Genomic DNA, 17366 nt, shown 5'->3' on the forward strand with positions numbered 1-17366 from the left:
ATACCTGTGGCACTCTATGCAATTTCAGCAACAACCTCGTGTAGGCCCCGCGAATTGTCGTAACAGCGCGTCCAACCGCGTATACTGGAGGGAGGCCGCCAGAGAAATGAGGTGGAAGGTGCATATCAAAGTGGGCGTCGTAAGCATATATTTGTAAATTTGGCATACGAATCTTAAGCTTCTTCAAGGTCTGAGGAGTTGTGCGTTCAGGTCCCCAAAGGTTGGACAGATGCGCCCACAGGTTCGACAACTCCTCTTGTTGATTATAATTTTCTTGAATACGATGGACGGCCAACAGGCGAAGCTTCGGACACGCGTCTGGAAGGAGAAACAAGAGTGGTTGTGTCAGCGCGCAATTCATCAAATCAAGACCAAAGAGTCCACTGTAAAACCGCGCCACGAGCAGAAACGCGGTGTCTGCCAAGGGACCTTCAATTCGATTGTTCTCCTCGTCGCGCGTGCCGCCGCCAACGCCAGCGAGCCGCGAAATCCGTCCCACCTCCTCGACCCGGGCGCGGAACACGCCCATCTCTTGACGAAACGTGCGGTTCAGACAGGCGGTCGTCGCGGCGACGTCTAAGTGAGCAGAGATGAAATCGAGGACTGGAACGAGCCGCATCAGTCGATCATCAGTGGGCACGAGCTTCGCCATCCGGAACGGCACCCTACAATGTAGGGAAGGCCTTCTGGTCTTCGGACGTGCAGAGCGTCCAGTGGCCCTGCGCGTTCTACTCCTCGCGTCGCGGGGCAGGGCGAGCGGGGGGTCGCGCGCGTCGCGGTGTGGCAATTTTGCGGTCTGACAGGCGAGTGGTGAAGGCGGCCTGAGGGAGTCCCAAGGGCAAGCCCGACCTCCCTGGAGCCGTACGTTTAGAGACAAGTTTAGAGACGCATTCAGGCCAACGCGACGTGCCCCCCCCCGAGAGAGTCCACTAACGTCGCCCTTATCACTGGGCATTGCTCGGGAAGAGCGCCTCCCGCCGGCCGAGGATGCGGCGCCGCGCGTCGCGGCCGCCCGCCATGTCGTAGTCCGCGTCGCGGGCCGCGCCCGGCTCGTCGTCGGCCTTGGCGAGGGCCGCGACGAGGGCCCGGAGAAACACGTGCAGATCCTCGAGGATCTTCGTCGAGTCGTCCTCGCCGAAGTAGTCGCAGAGCGCGTCGACTTTCGACGTCACGTCCTCGACGCGGCGCCGCAACCGCGCCGCCGCGCGCGCGGACCGGTCCACGAAAGCGCCCAGGCGGGCCACGCGCCGCCCGGCGACGGCGTGGGCGCCGCGCCGCCGCGCCGCGTCCGCCTGCACCGACGGCGACCGCGACCGCCGCCGCTCCGCCGCGCGGAAGAGCGAAAAACCCGCCGACTTCGTGAACGTGTCGAAGAAGCGCGGCGCCTCGTGCTCGGCCATGTTCTCCATCTCCTCGTCGGCGACGGCGCCGTCGAGGTCGGCGGCCGCCGCCGCGGCCGCCGCGAGCGCGCGCCGCGCGCCGCGGACCGCGTCCTCGAGCGCGCGGTGCTCCCGGAGCACGTCGGCGACGGGCACGCGCCGCGCGCCGTCGACGAGCCCGGGCAGGTCCCGCGCGGCGCGCCGCACCTCCGGCGCGTGGCCCCGCTTCGACAGCGCGCGGACGACGTAGTCCAACACCGTCGTCGACCGGTCGCGGCCCTTCGTGTGCACGATCTGCCCGAGCGACGCGAGGGTCACGCCGACGGCGTCGCCGCGCGCCGTGCCCGCGTTCATGGCGTTGCCCACGGCTAGGATGTGGCGCAGGGCGCGCGCGAGGCCGCCGCTGTCGAGCACGGCCGCCGCGGCCGCGAGGACCGCCGCCGCGGCGGACTCCGCGGCTACGAGCCGCGCGTCGAAGCCGCTGACGGCCAGCGCCGTGTCGAGGAGCCCCGCGCGGTCGCCCGCGCGGCCCGCGGCGTCGACGAAGCGCTCCGCGGCGCCCAGGGACGCCGCGTCGCGGCCCGGCGTCGCCGCCAACCAGGCCCGGACGGCCGCGCACTCGCCGTCGCTCGGCAGCGCCGGCCGGAGCCGCTCGTAGTCGTCGGCGCCGAGGCGGGCGTCGAGCTGGGCGACGGAGGCCCAGAGCCGGTCCATGTCGCCGTCGAACTTGCGCGCGACGCGCGACACGGCGATCGTGACGTTCTGCGCGCGCTTCGGGTCGAGGAGCGCCGCGCCCGGCGGCGGCGCGCGCCGCTCGGACCCGCGGCGCGCCGACGTCGACGCCGGCGCCTGGCGCGGCGGCTCCTGGGCGAAGAGGGCCTCGATGGCCGCGACGTCGTCGCCGTCGAGCGCCGCGGCCTCCGACGGCCGCTCCTCGGCCCAGAGCTTTGGCGCGCGCGACGCGTCGACCTTGTCCCAGTGGAGCGTCATCGTCGCGCGGCGCCGCGGCGCCGCGGGCGACGGCGCGGGGGCGTCGACGGGCGTCGCCGCCGCGGGCGCCGCGGGCCGCCGCGCGGGCGCCGGCGCGGGATCCGGCGCGCCGCCGCGCGCGTCCGCGAAGCGCCGCACGTCCGCGGCGTCGACGCCGTCGGCGCGCATCTTGTGGAGCACCGTGGGCAGGTCCAGGCCCACGCGCAGCATGCGGTCGTACTGCGGGAAGGCCGCCGCGGAGCCCGCCGCGGGCGCCGCGGGCGCGGGCGCCGCGGGCGCCGCGGGCGCCGCGGCGAGCGCGCGGGCGATGGACGCCTCGTCCAGGCCCTGGGACCGCATCTTGTGCTCGACGGCCGTCGCGGGGACGCCCATGGCGAGCATGCGCGCGTACTTGCCGTCGTCGGGCGGCGGCGCCGCGGGCTCCTCCCAGGTGCCGACGGGCGACGCGGGCGCGCTGCCCCAGGACGACGACCCGGGGCTCGGCGGCGCCGGCGGCGGCGGCGCGGGCGCGGGCGGGTTTTTTGTCGCAGGCTCCCCGGCGGCCGCCTCGATGGCCTTGGGCGGCTTCTCGACGTCCGCGGGGTCGACGCCGGTCACGCGGCGCAGGTCGTAGCTCACGCGCTCGGCGACGGCCCGGCGCCAGCCGCGGCGCACGAGCGCCGCGCAGACGTCGTGCTCGCGCACCTCGCCGCCGATGAGGAGCCGCACGGCGCAGCCGTAGGCCGCGGCGTCGTCGTCCGCGGGCCGGACGTCGCTCTGGTCCCTCGGCGCGTCGTCGCTCCGCTTGATGTGCCGCCCGCCGAAGCCGAAGGACAGCATGCCGCGCGGCAGGCCGCAGGAGCACAGGAGCTGCTCGAAGGTCGTGCAGGGCGTCGGGTCCTTGCGCGGCGGCGGGCAGGGGCTCGCCGGGCAGTCCGTGCGCTGCAGGGCCGCGCGCAAACTGAAAACCGGCGACGCCGTGTGCGCGGCGGCCGACGACGACCGGCGGTCGCGCGGCGGCTTCTCCGGCCCGCCGTAGTACGCCTCGAGGTCCACGCCCCCGCGCGGCGGCGCCATCGGCGTCGGGGTGACGGTGGAATCCTTGTTCGGGGCAACAACATCACCCAAAACAGTCGGGGCAGCTTCATCATCGCCCCAGTTTGGGATGCGCTATGGTGGGGCTGCATTCCCCATGTAGCTTAGCCCCCGTGGGACTGATTGCTGAGTAACGAATGGCCAAAAGCTAGGTGCGCGTCCGGGCGCGCTATTCCGACCATGGGCGCCGGCGCCAGCGCCGAGCGCCCCCCTCCTCTCAAGATGAACGAGCGCGACGTGCGCCTGCGCCTCGGCGTCGCCTACGACGAGACCTGCGCGTCCGGCCGCGTCCTTTTGCCGCCAAAACAAAAAGATTTAACGCAGCGTCGCGCGCAGGCGACGCCTACTTCAAGGCGAACGCGCGGCCGTCGACGACGGGGTCGCCGCGGATCCCGACGGCGGAGCTCGAGCACGTCGCGGAGGTGCGGGGCCTCTTCCACCGCATGTTCTTCGACAACGTCGTCGCGTTCAACAAGTGCGTCGCGGCCTTCGCCGCCGCCGACGCGCGGCTCACGGGCGCCGCCGCGGCGATCCCCTGGGCGCCCGTGGACAAGAGAGGAGTCTACGCGAACGTCGGCGACGGGTGGCGGCAGCGCGCGTTCGACGCGAAGCCCGTCGCGAGCCTCGACGACCTCTTCGCCGTCGCGGCGCGCGCGCGCGAGCCCTTCCTGGCGACCATCGAGGCGGCCCTGGACCGGTCGAACGTCACGGGCGTGACCCTCGAGGCCGCGGAGCTCAAGCCGCGGAAACGCGCCGCGGAGAAGCTCGCGGAGGGCGGCGGGCGGGACCCGTCGGCGGTGTTCGACGTCGTGCGCTGCGCCGTCGTCTGCGACGACGAGGCGGCGCTCGTCGCCGTGCACCGCGCGTTCACGTTCGACGAGACCGTCGAGATCGTCCGAGTGAAGAACCGGTTCACGGACGCGACGTTCACGGGCTGGCGCGACGTGCTCGTCTCCGTGAGCGTGCCCATCGTCAACGAGCACCTGGCGTCCCAGCACCTCTGCGAGGTGCAGCTCGTCCTCGAGTCCTACACGGACGTCGAGGACGAGTGCGACGCGCTCGCGCTCCGGGACTACTTCGCGCCCTACCTGGGCCGCGGCGTCGACGCGCGGAAGCGGCGGTCGCGCGTGGCGCTGCTGACCGCGCTGCCGCTCCGCGTCGTCTCCGCGCTCTCGACGACGGAGTCGCTGGTGACGAAGCTCTGCCGCGAATTCGACGACGACGCGATCCAACTGCAGAACCTCGTGGACCTGCTCACGACGATGAGCGAGCTCTCGCACGCCGCGGCGGCGCGGCGGCGCATCGACGTGCTCGAGCACACCATGGGCGGCGGCCTCGGCGCGGAGGCGCGGTCCGTCGAGCTGCTCTTCAAGAAGGCGCTCGAGCTCAAGGAGAAGCAGTACGGGCCGGACCACCCGGCGACGGCGGCGTCGTGCGCGGACCTGGCCGCGCTGCTCTGCGGCCAGCTCAAGTTCCGCGGCGCGGAGGACTGGAGCCGGCGGGCGCTGGACATCCGCGTCAACGCGCTGGGCAAGGAGAGCCCCGAGGTCGCGGACAGCCTCGACAACTTGGCGCTGATCCTCCGCGCGGGCGGCCGCGTCAACGAGGCGGAACCCTTGCTGAGGCGGAGCCTGGGCATCCGGGAGGCGCGCTGGCCCGACGACCACGCCGACGTCGCGATCTCGTTGTCGAATCTGGCCGGGGCTCTGCGGGACCTGGGCCGCTGCGCGGACGCGGAGCCGCTGAGCCGGCGCGCGCTCGACGTGCGGCGCCGGCTCCTGGAGCCGGACCACCAGGACCTCGGCGTGTCCCTGGCGAACCTCGCGGGCATCCTGACCCTGCGGGGGCGCTACGCGGACGCGGAGCCGCTCTACCGCGAGGCGCTCGCGATCTACGAGCGCCGCTTTGGCGCCGACAGCGCGCACGTCGGCCGCGCGCTGCACAACCTCGCGAACCTCCTGCGGGCCGACGGCCGCTACGGCGAGGCGCGGCCCGCCGTGGACCGGGCCCTGGCGATCAAGGAGGCGGCGCTGGGGCCCGAGCACCCGGACGTGGCCGCGACGCTCGAGTGCGCCGCTGCGTGGGAAACAACCGGTGGAACGCCCCGTCCATCGAAAACTTCAAACCTCTCTAGCTCGGTCACATCGAAGTCGTTTCGGCTGATTTTCGGACGGATCGTTTTCTCTCGGAACGTTCCTTTGAGACAACGAAAAAACTAAATCGTGCGCATACATGCATATTGAAGTCGTGTTGACTATTTTTCTGCCCAGGTGCGTCGGCGCGCTCGCGCTCGCGACGGGCCGGCCGGGCGACGCGGAGCCGGCGCTGGACCGCTGCCTGCGGATCCGGACGAAGCGCTTCGGGCCCGACCACGCCGATGTCGGGTCGACGCTGCGCCACCTGTCGGCCCTGCACCGGTCGCGGAAGGACTACGACCGCGCGGAGCCCCTCGCGCGGCGGTGCCTCGAGATCGCCGAGGCGTCGCGGCCCGCGGCGCACCCGGAGGTCGCCGCCGCGCTCGACGCGCTGGCCCACGTCCTCAAGGCGACGGCCCGCAGCCAGGAGGCCGAGTGGAAGTACGAGCGCGCGCTCAAGATCCGCGAGGAGCTCTTCGGCGGCGACTCGGACGGCGTCGCGAGCAGCCTGTGCCACCTCCTGGCCGTGCTCCAGCAGGAGCAGGAGCAGTACGCCGACGCCGAGGACCTCTTCCGCCGCTGCGTCGAGATCAAGGAGCTGCGCCACGGCAAGGACCACGTGTCCATCGCGCCGACGCTCAACAACATCGGCGCGCTGACGTCGCGCCAGGGCCACGGCGCCAAGGCCGAGTCCGCGTACAAACGCGCGCTGGCCATCTTCGAGAGGCACCACGGCGAGGACAGCGTCAAGCTCGTGCCGACGCTCTTCAACCTCTGCATGCTCTACGACGCGCGGAGCGACACGGAGGGCGCGCTGCCCTTCGTCGAACGCGCCGGCGGCCTCGCGTGTCGCTCGCTCCCGGACGGCCACCCGACGCGGCGCCGCGTGCTGCTGCTGCGCGACTCGCTCCGCCGGAAGCACGCGGGGCGGGCCTACTAATTCGCTCTATTTGAAGCCCCATGCTTAGACCATCTCCCGCGCGGGCGCCTCGTCGCTCTTCGCGTCGTCGTCGGCGGCGGTCGGCGCGTCGGCGGTCGCGCCGGCCTTGGTCGTCGGGGGGAGCTCGATGTCGGAGCCCCGCGGGCCCGCCGCGGCGGCCTCGAGCGCCTCCCGCTTCTCGCGCGTCTTGTCCCGCCGGAGCGACGCGGCGAGGCCCGCCGCCGCGCAGCACAGGAGCAGGGCCCCGCCCGCCGCCAAGGGCCCGAGCAGGTGCGCGAGCGGCGGCGGCCGCCGCGCGCCGTCGTCGTCGTCGCGCTCCGCGGTCGGCCGCTGCGACAGCGACGGCGCGGGCGTCGGCGCGACGACGGGCGCCGCCGTCGGCGCGTTGGCGCACTCGTCGAAGGCCGGCGGGTCGAAGCAGGGGCAGTACAGGTCCACGGTGACGTCGCCGTCGGCCGTGGAGAACGTGGTCGCGTCGTCGCCGCACTCGTCGTACAAGTCTTCGCACATGGACCGCGTGACGGCGACGTCCGGCGACCCGTAGCAGGCGGGCGTCCAGGTGCCGGGGAAGGCTTCGGAGTCGCTCGTGTGGTAGTGGTAGATCGCGTCGCCCTCGGCGATGCCGTAGGCGTCGTTCGCGGGCACGGGTCCCACGTGGCCGAGGCACGCGTCGAGGTCGCAGGGCCGCGACGCCTCCGACTCCATGACGCCGTACACGACCCGTCCGTCGAGCATGACGCCCACGGCCGTCGAGTGGCCGCCGTCCGACGACCCGTAGTTGCAGATGGGGTCGGTGTGGATGTGGTAGGGGTCCGCGTGGCCGCCGCAGGTGTCCACGAACATCTCGTAGGTCACCGACGTGCTGCAGGCGTGCTCGAGGTGCGCCTCGCACGTCCGGACGTCGACGCCGCCCGCGCACTCGGCGCCGTAGCAGGCGCAGGGCATGCCGTCGGCGCAGTCGTTGAAGCCGGCCTCGAAGGCGCTGTAGATGTTGACGCCGCCGCTGAGCGTCATGCCCGCGCGGCCGAGCGTCGGCACCGCGGACCGCGCGGACGCCGTCGGGATGGTCTGCGACTCGCAGGCCGCGTAGGACGCGCCGTCAAAGAGCCCGCTCGAGTAGCGCCGCTCGTGGTCGTTGCAGCCGTTCGTGACGAGCTCGCCGGCGAAGAGGCCCGTGGCGGCGTCGTACGTGAGCCCGGACGCGTCGGCGTAGCCCGTGGAGCCGTCGGCCTCGCAGGCCTCGCCGTCCGCGCCGGGGCAGGCGTCGGAGCTCGTCCCCGACGTGCCGCCGCCGCCGCCGTCGGGCGGCGCGCCGCCGCCGGGCGGGGGACCGCCCTGGAGCCGGCGCGGGCCCGCTGGGGGTCTTCGCGGGAAGTACTGCGACGAGGCTGCGTGGAGCAGCGCGCACAGGACGCAGGCCCGGCTCGAGGGGCTGCGTGCGAGGCGACCGGCGCTGCGCGAGGGTGACGGTGGGGCTTGAAGCCGGAGGCCTGGCCCTGGGGCTCGGTCGTCCATCATCACACGACCTGGGGCTCGGTCGTCCATCATACATAAAGTCTACTTCAACTTCGCGGTGGCAAGAGAAGGTGCACCCGAAGATGCCGCCGACCCCCTCGGCGAGCGCGAGCAGCGATGTCGACCGAGGAGCCCGTGGACCCCGAGACCCCGGCGGTGACGCCGAAGTCCGTGATCGTGCACCCCATCGTCGTCTTCGGCATCCTGGACCACTACATCCGGCGGCAGGAGGGCCAGGAGCGCGTCATCGGCACGCTTCTGGGCCACCTCGACGAGGAGACGGGCGTCGTCGAGGTGAGCAACGCCTACGCCGTGCCGCACACGGAGTCCGGCGGCGAGGTCGCCGTGGGCCAGGCCTTCAACAAGTCCATGTTCGGCCTCCTGAGCCGCGTGAACTCCGAGGAGCGCGTCGTGGGATGGTACGCGACCGGCGGCGGCGGCGCGGTCCAGGACGACGGCACGGCGCTGATCCACGACTTCTACTCGCGCGAGTGCGCGGCGCCCGTGCACGTCGTCGTCGACGCGTCGCTCCGGGACGGCAAGGGCGTCGAGACGGCCGCGTACCACCGGGGGCCGCCGGGCGCCGACGGCGCCGCGGCGGCGTTCGCGCCCGTGCCGTCGTCGCTGACCTTCAGCGACGGCGAGAAGGTCTGCATCGACCGCATGATCCGCGGCCAGGGCGACGAGCCCTTCGCGACCGCCGAGTCCCTCGCGGAGCTCCCGTCCGACGCGGACGACGTCCGCGACGACTTCCAGGGCCTGCTGGGCCAGATCGACGAGATCCTCGCGTACGCGAAGAAGTGCAAATCCGGCGAGGTCACGCCGGACCCGGCCGTGGCGAGGTGTATCGGCGAGGCCCTCGCGGCCCTGCCCAAGATCGAGCCCGGCGTGCTCGACGGGTCCAAGAACGTCGACGCGCAGGACATCGTCATGGTCTCCTACCTCGCGAGCATCACCAAGGCCCAGCTCGCCATCGCCGCCAAGATCCACGAGAGCTTCTAGAGCACCAAGGACGGCGCCCCCCGCCCCTCGTATAAACACACGCCGCCTCGCTTTCCCGTTACCCGCTCTGCGTGCCGCGCGCGTCCGCGCCGTAGGAGTGGCGCGCGGGCGGCCGCTGGCCGCCGCTCAGGGACCGGAAGGCGGCGAGGAGGCCCGATTCGCCCGGCGGCTGGGGGTGCCAGCGCTGGGCCCGGAGCGACGCGCGCGCCGCGGAGCCCGCGGACCGCGACCCGGAACCGCGGCTCCGGCTCCGGCTCGCGCGGCCGCGGCCCGGGTGGCGGCTCGGCGGCAGGTCCAGGGGCGCGCTCTCGAGGACGTCGCCCGTGAGCTCCTCGTGGATGCGGTTCAGCTCCGAGAAGATGACGTCGAAGCCCGGGCGGTCGACGGGGTCCTCGGCCCAGCACGCCTCCATGAGGTCGCCCCAGGGGCAGTTTTGCGGCGGCTCGGGCCGCAGGCCCTCGTTGGCCACGCGCGAGATGATCTGCGCCGCGCTCAGGTCGCCGTAGACCTCCTCGCGCGTCGCGAGCTCCCACAATACTATCCCGAAGGCGTAGACGTCGATGCGCTCGCTGCCCTTGGCGTCCTTGATGAGCTCCGGCGCGAGCCAGCACGTCGTGCCGACGCCGTGGGTCATGGTCCGCGAGAAGTCCGGGCTCATGGCCACGGCCCGCGCGGAGCCCCAGTCGCCGATGCGCACGTGCATGCGCCCCCGGACCTCGGCGACGAAGAGGTTGTGCGACTTGAGGTCGCGGTGCACGATGGGGTGGTCCCGCGTGTGGAGGTAGAGCATGCCCTCGGCGACGTCGATGGCCATGCGGAGCCGCGTCTCGAGCCCGAGCTCCAGCGACGCGTCGTCGAGCACGGACCGGAGCGACCCGTGCGAGCACAGCTCCGAGACGATCCAGATCGCCTGCGCCGTCAGGGAGCAGCCGTAGAGCTGGAGGATCTTGGGGTGGCGCAGGTAGGCCATGATGCCCGCCTCGCCCACAATCTCCTCGATGATGTCGCGCCGGTGCATCGCGCCGCCCGCGAACGCCGCCTGCGCGAGCACGAACTCCTTGACCGCGACCTCCGACGACTGCCAGCTCGCGGACCAGACGCGCCCGAAGGACCCCTCGCCGATGACGTCCCGCAGCACGATCTCCGACGGGTCGATCATGACCAGCGCGTGGCGGTTCGCGAGGTGCCGCGCCTGGGCAGGAAAAGAGTGCGAAATTCCCAACTTCAAAGGCTCCTCTCTCGGCCGTTTTCCACTCGTTTCGGCTGATTTTTGGACGAGCGATGATCTCTCGGAGCGCTCTCGAAGCGTGGATCCTTTCTCTGGAACAATCGCGCGCGGAACCATCACGTCGAAGCGACGTTGAATCACTCGTTTCCTGCTCGGTGCCGCGCGCGCATCGCGTGCTCGTACGCGTCGGAGAACTCGAAGTCGAGGTCCGGCGCGAAGCCGTAGGACAGCGTCTGCAGGGAGATGCCCGGCGGCTTGCGGGACCCGTAGCCGTAGGCGCTGAGCTTGCAGGACCGGCCCAGGAACGCGGCGACGGCCAGCACGAGCAGGCACGTGCCCGACAGCAACGCGACGAAGACGGCGCTCGGCCGCGCGGGCGGCGCGTCGCCCCCGCGCGGCGGCGGCCGCAGGGCGTAGAGCGATGTCACGGCCGTCACCGTGCCGCCCAGGGGCCCGACGCCCGCGAAGCCCATGGTGTAGGGCCCGAGCGTGTCGTCGCGGCGCCAGACGACGACCGGCGGGCCGCCGTCGAAGTCGCCGCCGACGACGACGGACCCCGCGAGGCTCCCGACGCCCGGCGCGAGGGCGAGCACCGTGCCGTTGGCGCCGCGCCAGCCCGGGAGCCACTCCCAGGTCGCCGCCCGGAGCGCGGCCGTGCCGTTGCCGTTCGGTGGCCGCCGCGGCGCCGGCGCCGGCCGCCGCGCCGCCGCGCGGCGCCGCGCCGACGGGCCCCGGCGGTGCTTCGCCTTCGGATCCCGCTCGTCGTCGTCGCCCCGGGGCCGCTTCGCCGGCGGGTCGTAGCCCGCGTCGGGGCCGAAGCGCGCGATCGCCGCAGTCGCCGCGTGCTGCGCCCACCACGCGCCGCCCTCGGCCGGGTAGCCGGCGACGAAGAGCGCCGCGCCGTCGTACAAGAGCTGGAGGGGCGCCTTGGACGTCGCGAAGCCGTGGGCCGCGTCGTGGAGGCAGGTCCAGGTCCGCTCCGCCTCGTCGTCCTTCCAGGGAAACGCGCCGAGCGAGTCGCACGGCAGCGGCCCGAGCGCGTCGAAGAGGCCGCCGACGTAGAGCACGCCCGCCGCGGCGTCGACGGCCAACGAGTGGGCGACGCCCGGCCCCGCGCCGTCGCTCCGCGCGAGGCCGCCGCCGGGGAACGGCTGCAAACCCCCGGCCTCGGTCCACGCGACCAAACCGGGCGACGTCGCGGCGCCCCCGAGCGCGTCGAAGCGGCCGCCGACGAAGAGGGCCCCGTCCAGATAGGCGAGCGCGAGCACGGACACGGCGGACGCGTTGCCCGGGCCGCGCGCGGGTTTGGAGCCGCACGGCGCCGAGAGCGACGGCGACCCGCCGCGGAGCGGCATCCAGAGGTTGCGCCTACTATCAAAACGCGCGACGTGCTCGACCTTGACGAAGTGGGCGCCGTCCCAGACGCGGCTCGAGAAGGCGCCGCCGACGAAGAGCTCCTCGCGGCGCCCGAGCGTCGTCGCGAAGATGCGCGTCGCGGGATCCGACGCGCGGCTGCAGAGGCCGCCGTCGCCGACGCGCGCTAACGCCTTGCCCGGATTGCGCATGCCCGTCCAGCGGCCCACGGAGCAGTACTGCGACTGCGACGTCTCGCTGATGCTGTCGAACTGGCCGACGACGATCGCCTCCTCGGGCGCGCGCCGGTCCGGCGAACCGGACCGGTTCGCGGCCATGCCGTATACTGCCGCGTCCTTGCCCGTCTCGCCGTAGACGTAGAGCTGCGGCTCGTAGGCGTCGCTCCACTCCCGCGCCGCGACGTCGTACTGCGCCAGCGAGATGGACCGCGACCCCAGCGTCAGGTTGCCGCCGACGAGGATGACGTTGGCGACGCGCTCGACGGCGGTCGTCGTCGCGATGATCGTTGCGAGCAGGAGACGCGCGGCGCGCATGGCGTCGTGGTCGCGGGGGGTGCGTGCGAGCTCAGAAGGAGCAGATCGGTGCAGATCTGCTCGCCATCGGCTGCCCGTCCGAGCCGGCCGGGGAAAGTTGAATGGCACTTGAAGCGCGGCGCCGCGCGCGCCTCGCGGTCCCGCGCTTCGTGACGACGCGCTGGCGCTGCCGCGGACGCGTCGCGCCGCGCATCCTCAAGACCCTCCCGGCGCTCGTCGCGGAGTGCAAGTCCGACGTGGCCGCGAACGTCGCGAACGCCGCGGCCGTCTACCAGCTCACACCACGCCCTCCTCATCTACGCGGACCTCCTCGTCGCAATAGCTTCCTCCGCCACTCCCTACTAAAGCACGTCGAGTGCCATCGAGGACTCCGTCGAGGCCTCAATCGCCGCAGACGCGTCAAAGGCGTCGCCAAGGCGAGGCCTATAGGCCTAAGACGCCTCCTAAGGCGCGGTGAGCCGAGCTCGGCGAGCTGAGGCAATTTGCCTTTGGAGCAAGTTGGTTGCCCGCCAAACTCGTCGCCTGCGTGCGCTCAACACGCCGCCCGGTGGATTCGTCACAGCCCTAGCCGCCCTCTCAGTGCTCCTCATCGCACCGCTCGACGGCCAAAGGATCCTAAAGCGAAGGAGGAACAGGGTTTCGATACACATCGTGGCGAATAGACCGTGCGCACGCCCAATCGAAAGAGGATCAAGGCGCGATGGCTGATAAAGAGCTCGTCCTCGCGCTCGTCCTGAGCGCCTGTTTGTCTTTGCTCGTCGGTGGCGCGGTCTACGAGTGCTGCGTGTTCCGCGTGCGGCGACGCCGGCGCGCGAACACCGCGGCGCAAGAAAACGACTCGGCGGCGCCGGGGCGCCCGGCGGAGGAGGAGCTGAGGGTGGCCGCGCAAGTTTGATAAACCCCCTCCATTTTTAATGACCCCCTCGCGCGCGCGCGAGCGACGCTCGATTATGTGTAATTATTATTATTATGGGTGCTTTAACGTGGGGACTTTGGCGGCCGCCCGTGGGCGGCCGTCGGCGCACGCGGATCAGGTCGGCGATCGTGAAGACCACTAAACGCGAAACCCGCGCGCGGCGACCGGGTCGCTTACGAGTCACGACTCGGCTTTAGGAGGCTAGCGCCGTCCAACGCAGCCTGGAGACCGCGACAAGTCCCCAGGCGCTCCTTTCGGCTTCATGATCTTAGGCGCTCTACTCTAGGGGACTTCGTCGCACGTACCGCACGTCGCGCGGCACGCGTCCGCGGCACCGGACAGGCCGCAGCGGCGGCCGGGGTTCCGCGCGACGCTGACGCAGTCGAGCTTCTTGTTCTTCTTGTTGGTGTGCGACCACGTGGCGTCGTCCGCGCACGCGCCCTCGGAGGGGCACGATGCGCAGGCGCGGACGCACTCCGTCTCCGCCCGAGCGCCGGTCGCGCCCTTCTTGCGGCACCGCTTCGAGGGCTTCTTCTTGACCCACTCGCAGGTCTTCGTCGGGGCGTCTTTCCGGTGCCAGGACTCGGAGTCGCGGCCCTTCTTCGACTCGCACGAGGGACCATCTCCGGAGCGGACACACGTCGTGGGGTAATCGGCGACCATCGGGTCGGCGCACATTCCGGCGCACTCGCACGAGAGGCCGGCCGCGCACTCGCCGTAGTGCCAGCCAGCCCAGTACGGGCCACACGCGTCGCCCTCGCCGCGATCGGTCGCGATGCGGACACACGTCCTCGTCCCGTCGGCCGGATTCCGGTCGCACGAGAGGCCGGCCGCGCACTCGCCGTAGCCACACGACTCGCCCTCGCCGAGATCGCCCGCGAAGGCGGCGGTCGTCGTCGACGCGCCGACGACGGCACCGGCCGAACTCGCGTCCGGCTTCTTCCAGCAGTGCGTGTTCGCGAGCCGGTAGGTCGGCGCGCCGAAGCCGACCGGATAGAGGCTGACGCTCCACCAGTACGGGCCCGGGCTGAAGGTGTAGCCCCCGCAGAGCTCCGAGCCCTCGCACAGCTCCCGGACGCAGGCGACGCTCTCGTCCCAGCCGCCCAGCTTGCACGGATGCGACCCCATCATGTCCCCGCTGGTGTAGAAGTCGTCGCAGAGAGCACTGCCGTAGGCCGCGCCGTCGGTGTCGCAGAGCATGCCGTACGGCGTACAGTGGCCTTCTTCGCCGTCGGGAGTGGTGAGCTCGGTCCACTCGCTCACCGTGAACTTCGTCGGCGCGGGCGACGGCGCGGCCGTCGTCGGCGTCGGCGTCGGCGCGGACGACGGTCGGGGCGTGGGGCACCATCGGCGGTCGTTCGCGAAGCCGGCGGTCGTCGTCGTCGCGCCGACGACCGCGCCGGCCTCGTCGCACGTGCCGCACGCCTTCTGGCAGGCGGCGCTGGCCTTGACCTTCTTCTTCGCGCCGCCGATCGTGCCCTGCTTCTTGCAGGCCTTGGCGAGCTTGGCGCCTTCCTTTTGGGGCTTTCCTTTCTTGTAGAATGTGTCCTCGCATGTTTGGAGCTTCTCGACGCACGCGTCCTCGATCCACGCGCACTTCTTTTTACACTTCTTCTTCGTCGTCTTCTTCGGGCACTTTTTCTTCGCCTTCTTATTCGACTTCGCGAGCCAGGCCGCGTCGTCTTCGCACGTTGCGGCGGCCGCGTCGCCGGTCGGCGCGGGCGTCGGCGCGGGCGACACGGCCTCCGACGGCGCGGGCGACGGCGCGGGCGTCTGCGCCTCCGACGGCGCGGGCGTCGGCGCGGCGGAGAGCGCGGCCGTCGTCGTCGTCGCGTTGGCCCCCGGCGACGCGCACGCGCCCGCGGGCTGCGTCTGCTCGCCCGGCGCGTTGCAGTGGCACGGCTCCTTGGTTTCCCACTGCGGCTTCCGCCAGCACTCGTAGCGCCAGTTATCGCCGTCCGGCCGTTCGATCGCGACGGTCTGGAACCAGAGGACCTTCCCGTAGCTCTCCGCCGCGTTCGCCGGGGTGTCGATCGTGTAGCCGCCGCACTTCGGCGTCGCTTCGCAGAGCGCGCGCGCGCAGGCGATATCCGCGGCGTCGCCGCCGTTCTGCCAGCATCTGTGACGATTCGTCAGGTGGCCGCTCGAGTAGTGGCTCCCGTTCGGCGCGCAGGGCATGAGGTGCTCCGTCTCGCAGAACGGCGTGCCCCAGAGCGAGTCGGCCTCGTTCGCGGACAGGTCGCCGGCGCAGAGGGCGTGTTGCCCGCCGCAGTTGCCGTCGGTCAATTTTTCCTCGTCGACGAACTTGTTCCAGATCGTCTCGTCTTCGAAGCAGTGGTCGAGGCACGGCGGCGGGAGCGGGTCGTCGCAGGCGAGCGGCGCGTCGAGGAGCGGCGCGCCGCCGACGCAGAACGACTGGTCGACGCCGCACTGGTCGCGGCCGCGCCAGGACGCGCCGTCGCCCCAGCAGCGGCCCTCGGGGCCGAAGCCCGCGTCGTCGCCGTCGCAGGCCTTGTCGAGGTCGCAGTGGTCCGGCGGGTGGAGCGCCGGGTCCACCCAGCCGACGCAGTCGCCGTCCGCGCGGCCGCAGCCGTTGAGCGACGCGCAGAACGCCGCGAGCTCGGGGTCGACGCCGGCGTATTCCGCCGGCCGGTTGTTCGTCCACCACTGCCCCCGGTCGTGGGGCAGCGTGAGGCGGAAGAGGATGGCCGCGCGCAGGCCCGTGTCCTCGTTCGTCGCCGTGAGGCACGTGTCGTAGTCGCCGTCGGGCACGTCCGCCGGGAGGCCGAACGCGAAGGCCTTCTCGGCGCTCTGGCTCGCCCGGAGCTCCATGTGGTGGACCTGCGCGTCGAAGCCGTAGCCCTCCGGCAGCTCCGTGCGCGCGACGGCGAGCGTGAAGGGCACTTCGCGATACCAGGGCTCGCAGCCCGGGCTCCAGTCCGTGTTCACGAGGTGGCGCGCGATGTGGAGCGTCACGCCGCCGGGGTAGTCGCCGACGCGGTCGACGCCGTCGGCGTAGGACCGGAACGGCCGGAACGGGTAGCCGCCGTCGCCGCACGCGCCGTCCTCGCAGTAGTAGCTCTCGCCGCAGTCGCAGCTGTGAAAGACGCCGAAGAGACCGACTTCGAACCTCGGCAGGTCGCGGACGCAGAGCGGCGCCTCGCCCGTGAGGTGGACCTCGAGGCCGCGCGCGTCGCCGGCGGCCTCGCCCGCGCGGAGGACGACGCCCTGGGACTTCATGAGGAACGTCGCGTTCGGTTTCAGCGTCACTTCTTGGACCTCGTCGGCGCCCGCGGCGCACGACGTCACGTGCGCGTCGACGAGCGTCTGCCAGCGGTGGACGAAGAAGCCCGCGTACTCGTCCGCGGGCTCGGGCGTCGCGGGGTCCCCGCGGAGGTCCGACGCGCTCCGCCAGTGGACGTAGAGGTCCGACTCCGGGAGGTACGCGAAGCGCTTCGCGGCGCCGCCGCGGGGCGCGTCGACGGCCGCGAGTCGGAACTCGCCGCGCGTCTGCACGACCTCGACGTCGTCCTCGCCGAGCCAGCCGAAGTGGTAGCGCGTGTAGGCCGGCAGGTTCAGCGCGATGCCGCTGCTCGTGCCCATGAGGCTGTAGGCGTCGCCGTACTCGAGGGCGGGGCAGCGCGTCGGGTCGAGGAGGTCCCTCTTCGGATCCGCGCACTCGTAGAAGTTCGAGTGGTAGCCGGCGCCCATCCAGTGCAGGAGCTCGTGGACGTAGGTGCCCGCGAGGGCGCCGTCGAAGGGCGGCCAGTAGGGGTCCGCGCCGACGCCGTCGAAGTCGCAGTCCGCGGCTTCGAACTCGCAGACCGCGTCCAAGTTAAAGCCGAGGAAGATGCCCGTCACGTCGTAGATGCGGCGCCCGTCGATGAGGCCCGCGTAGTCGATGACGCCCGCGGATCCGGACGTCACGCAATGGCCCATGGGCGCGAAATACACGCCGTCGTAGTCGGCGAGGTCGAAGCCTGCGAGGGAAGACGATATCGCGCGCGCGGAACCGCGGCCGTCGCGGACGCGGGAACGCGCCGACGTCCCAGAGCTCCGAGGTTTCGAAGAAGCCCTCGGGCTGGCCGTCTTTGCCGCAGAGAAAGCCGTCGACGGGGTGGCTCGCGCCCTGGTTCGGGACGACGAAGAAGTCGGGCGAGAACGTCTCCGGGGTCAAGCACCCGTCGGAGATTCTCTCGAACGCGGCCTCGATCGCGGGGCCGTGGAGCATGGCCTTGAACTGGTCCGCGGTCGGGACGTGCGACGCGGGGAGGTCATGG

General features: G+C 71.8%; 5 protein-coding genes across 5 annotated transcripts in view; 2 read left to right on the forward strand and 3 right to left on the reverse strand.

The window, feature by feature from the left end:
- Positions 1-944: 944 nt before the first annotated feature.
- On the reverse strand, positions 945-3425 carry AURANDRAFT_66731 (hypothetical protein; the record flags this gene model as incomplete). The annotated part of the gene is made up of 1 exon (XM_009041975.1): positions 945-3425. One exon carries the CDS (start codon positions 3423-3425, stop codon positions 945-947), a length of 2481 nt encoding a protein of 826 aa, XP_009040223.1.
- A 314-nt stretch (positions 3426-3739) lies between these two features.
- On the forward strand, positions 3740-6531 carry AURANDRAFT_38729 (hypothetical protein; the record flags this gene model as incomplete). Its single annotated transcript, XM_009041961.1, has 2 exons — positions 3740-5511; positions 5714-6531. The coding sequence occupies 2 exons, from the start codon at positions 3887-3889 to the stop codon at positions 6516-6518; spliced, it is 2430 nt and encodes an 809-aa protein (XP_009040209.1).
- Positions 6532-8204: 1673 nt separating this feature from the next.
- AURANDRAFT_13838 (hypothetical protein) lies at positions 8205-9020 on the forward strand (the record flags this gene model as incomplete). Its single annotated transcript, XM_009041962.1, has 1 exon — positions 8205-9020. A coding segment is annotated over one exon (816 nt), but the record flags the coding sequence as incomplete, so codon positions are not given.
- Positions 9021-9354: 334 nt separating this feature from the next.
- Positions 9355-10179, reverse strand: AURANDRAFT_4304 (hypothetical protein; the record flags this gene model as incomplete). The annotated part of the gene is made up of 1 exon (XM_009041911.1): positions 9355-10179. A coding segment is annotated over one exon (825 nt), but the record flags the coding sequence as incomplete, so codon positions are not given.
- Positions 10180-13368: 3189 nt separating this feature from the next.
- AURANDRAFT_66734 (hypothetical protein) overlaps positions 13369-17366 on the reverse strand; it is a gene marked incomplete at both ends in the record, with an annotated part of 10777 nt that continues 6779 nt past the window's right edge. The window contains 2 exons of the mRNA XM_009041974.1: positions 13369-17066; positions 17116-17326. Coding sequence (XP_009040222.1) covers positions 13369-17066; positions 17116-17326 — 3909 coding nt within the window. The remainder of the gene's footprint in view (positions 17067-17115; positions 17327-17366) is intronic.

Source organism: Aureococcus anophagefferens (genome assembly GCF_000186865.1).
Source record: "Aureococcus anophagefferens unplaced genomic scaffold AURANscaffold_25, whole genome shotgun sequence".
In the NCBI taxonomy this organism is placed as follows: Eukaryota; class Pelagophyceae; order Pelagomonadales; family Pelagomonadaceae; genus Aureococcus; species Aureococcus anophagefferens.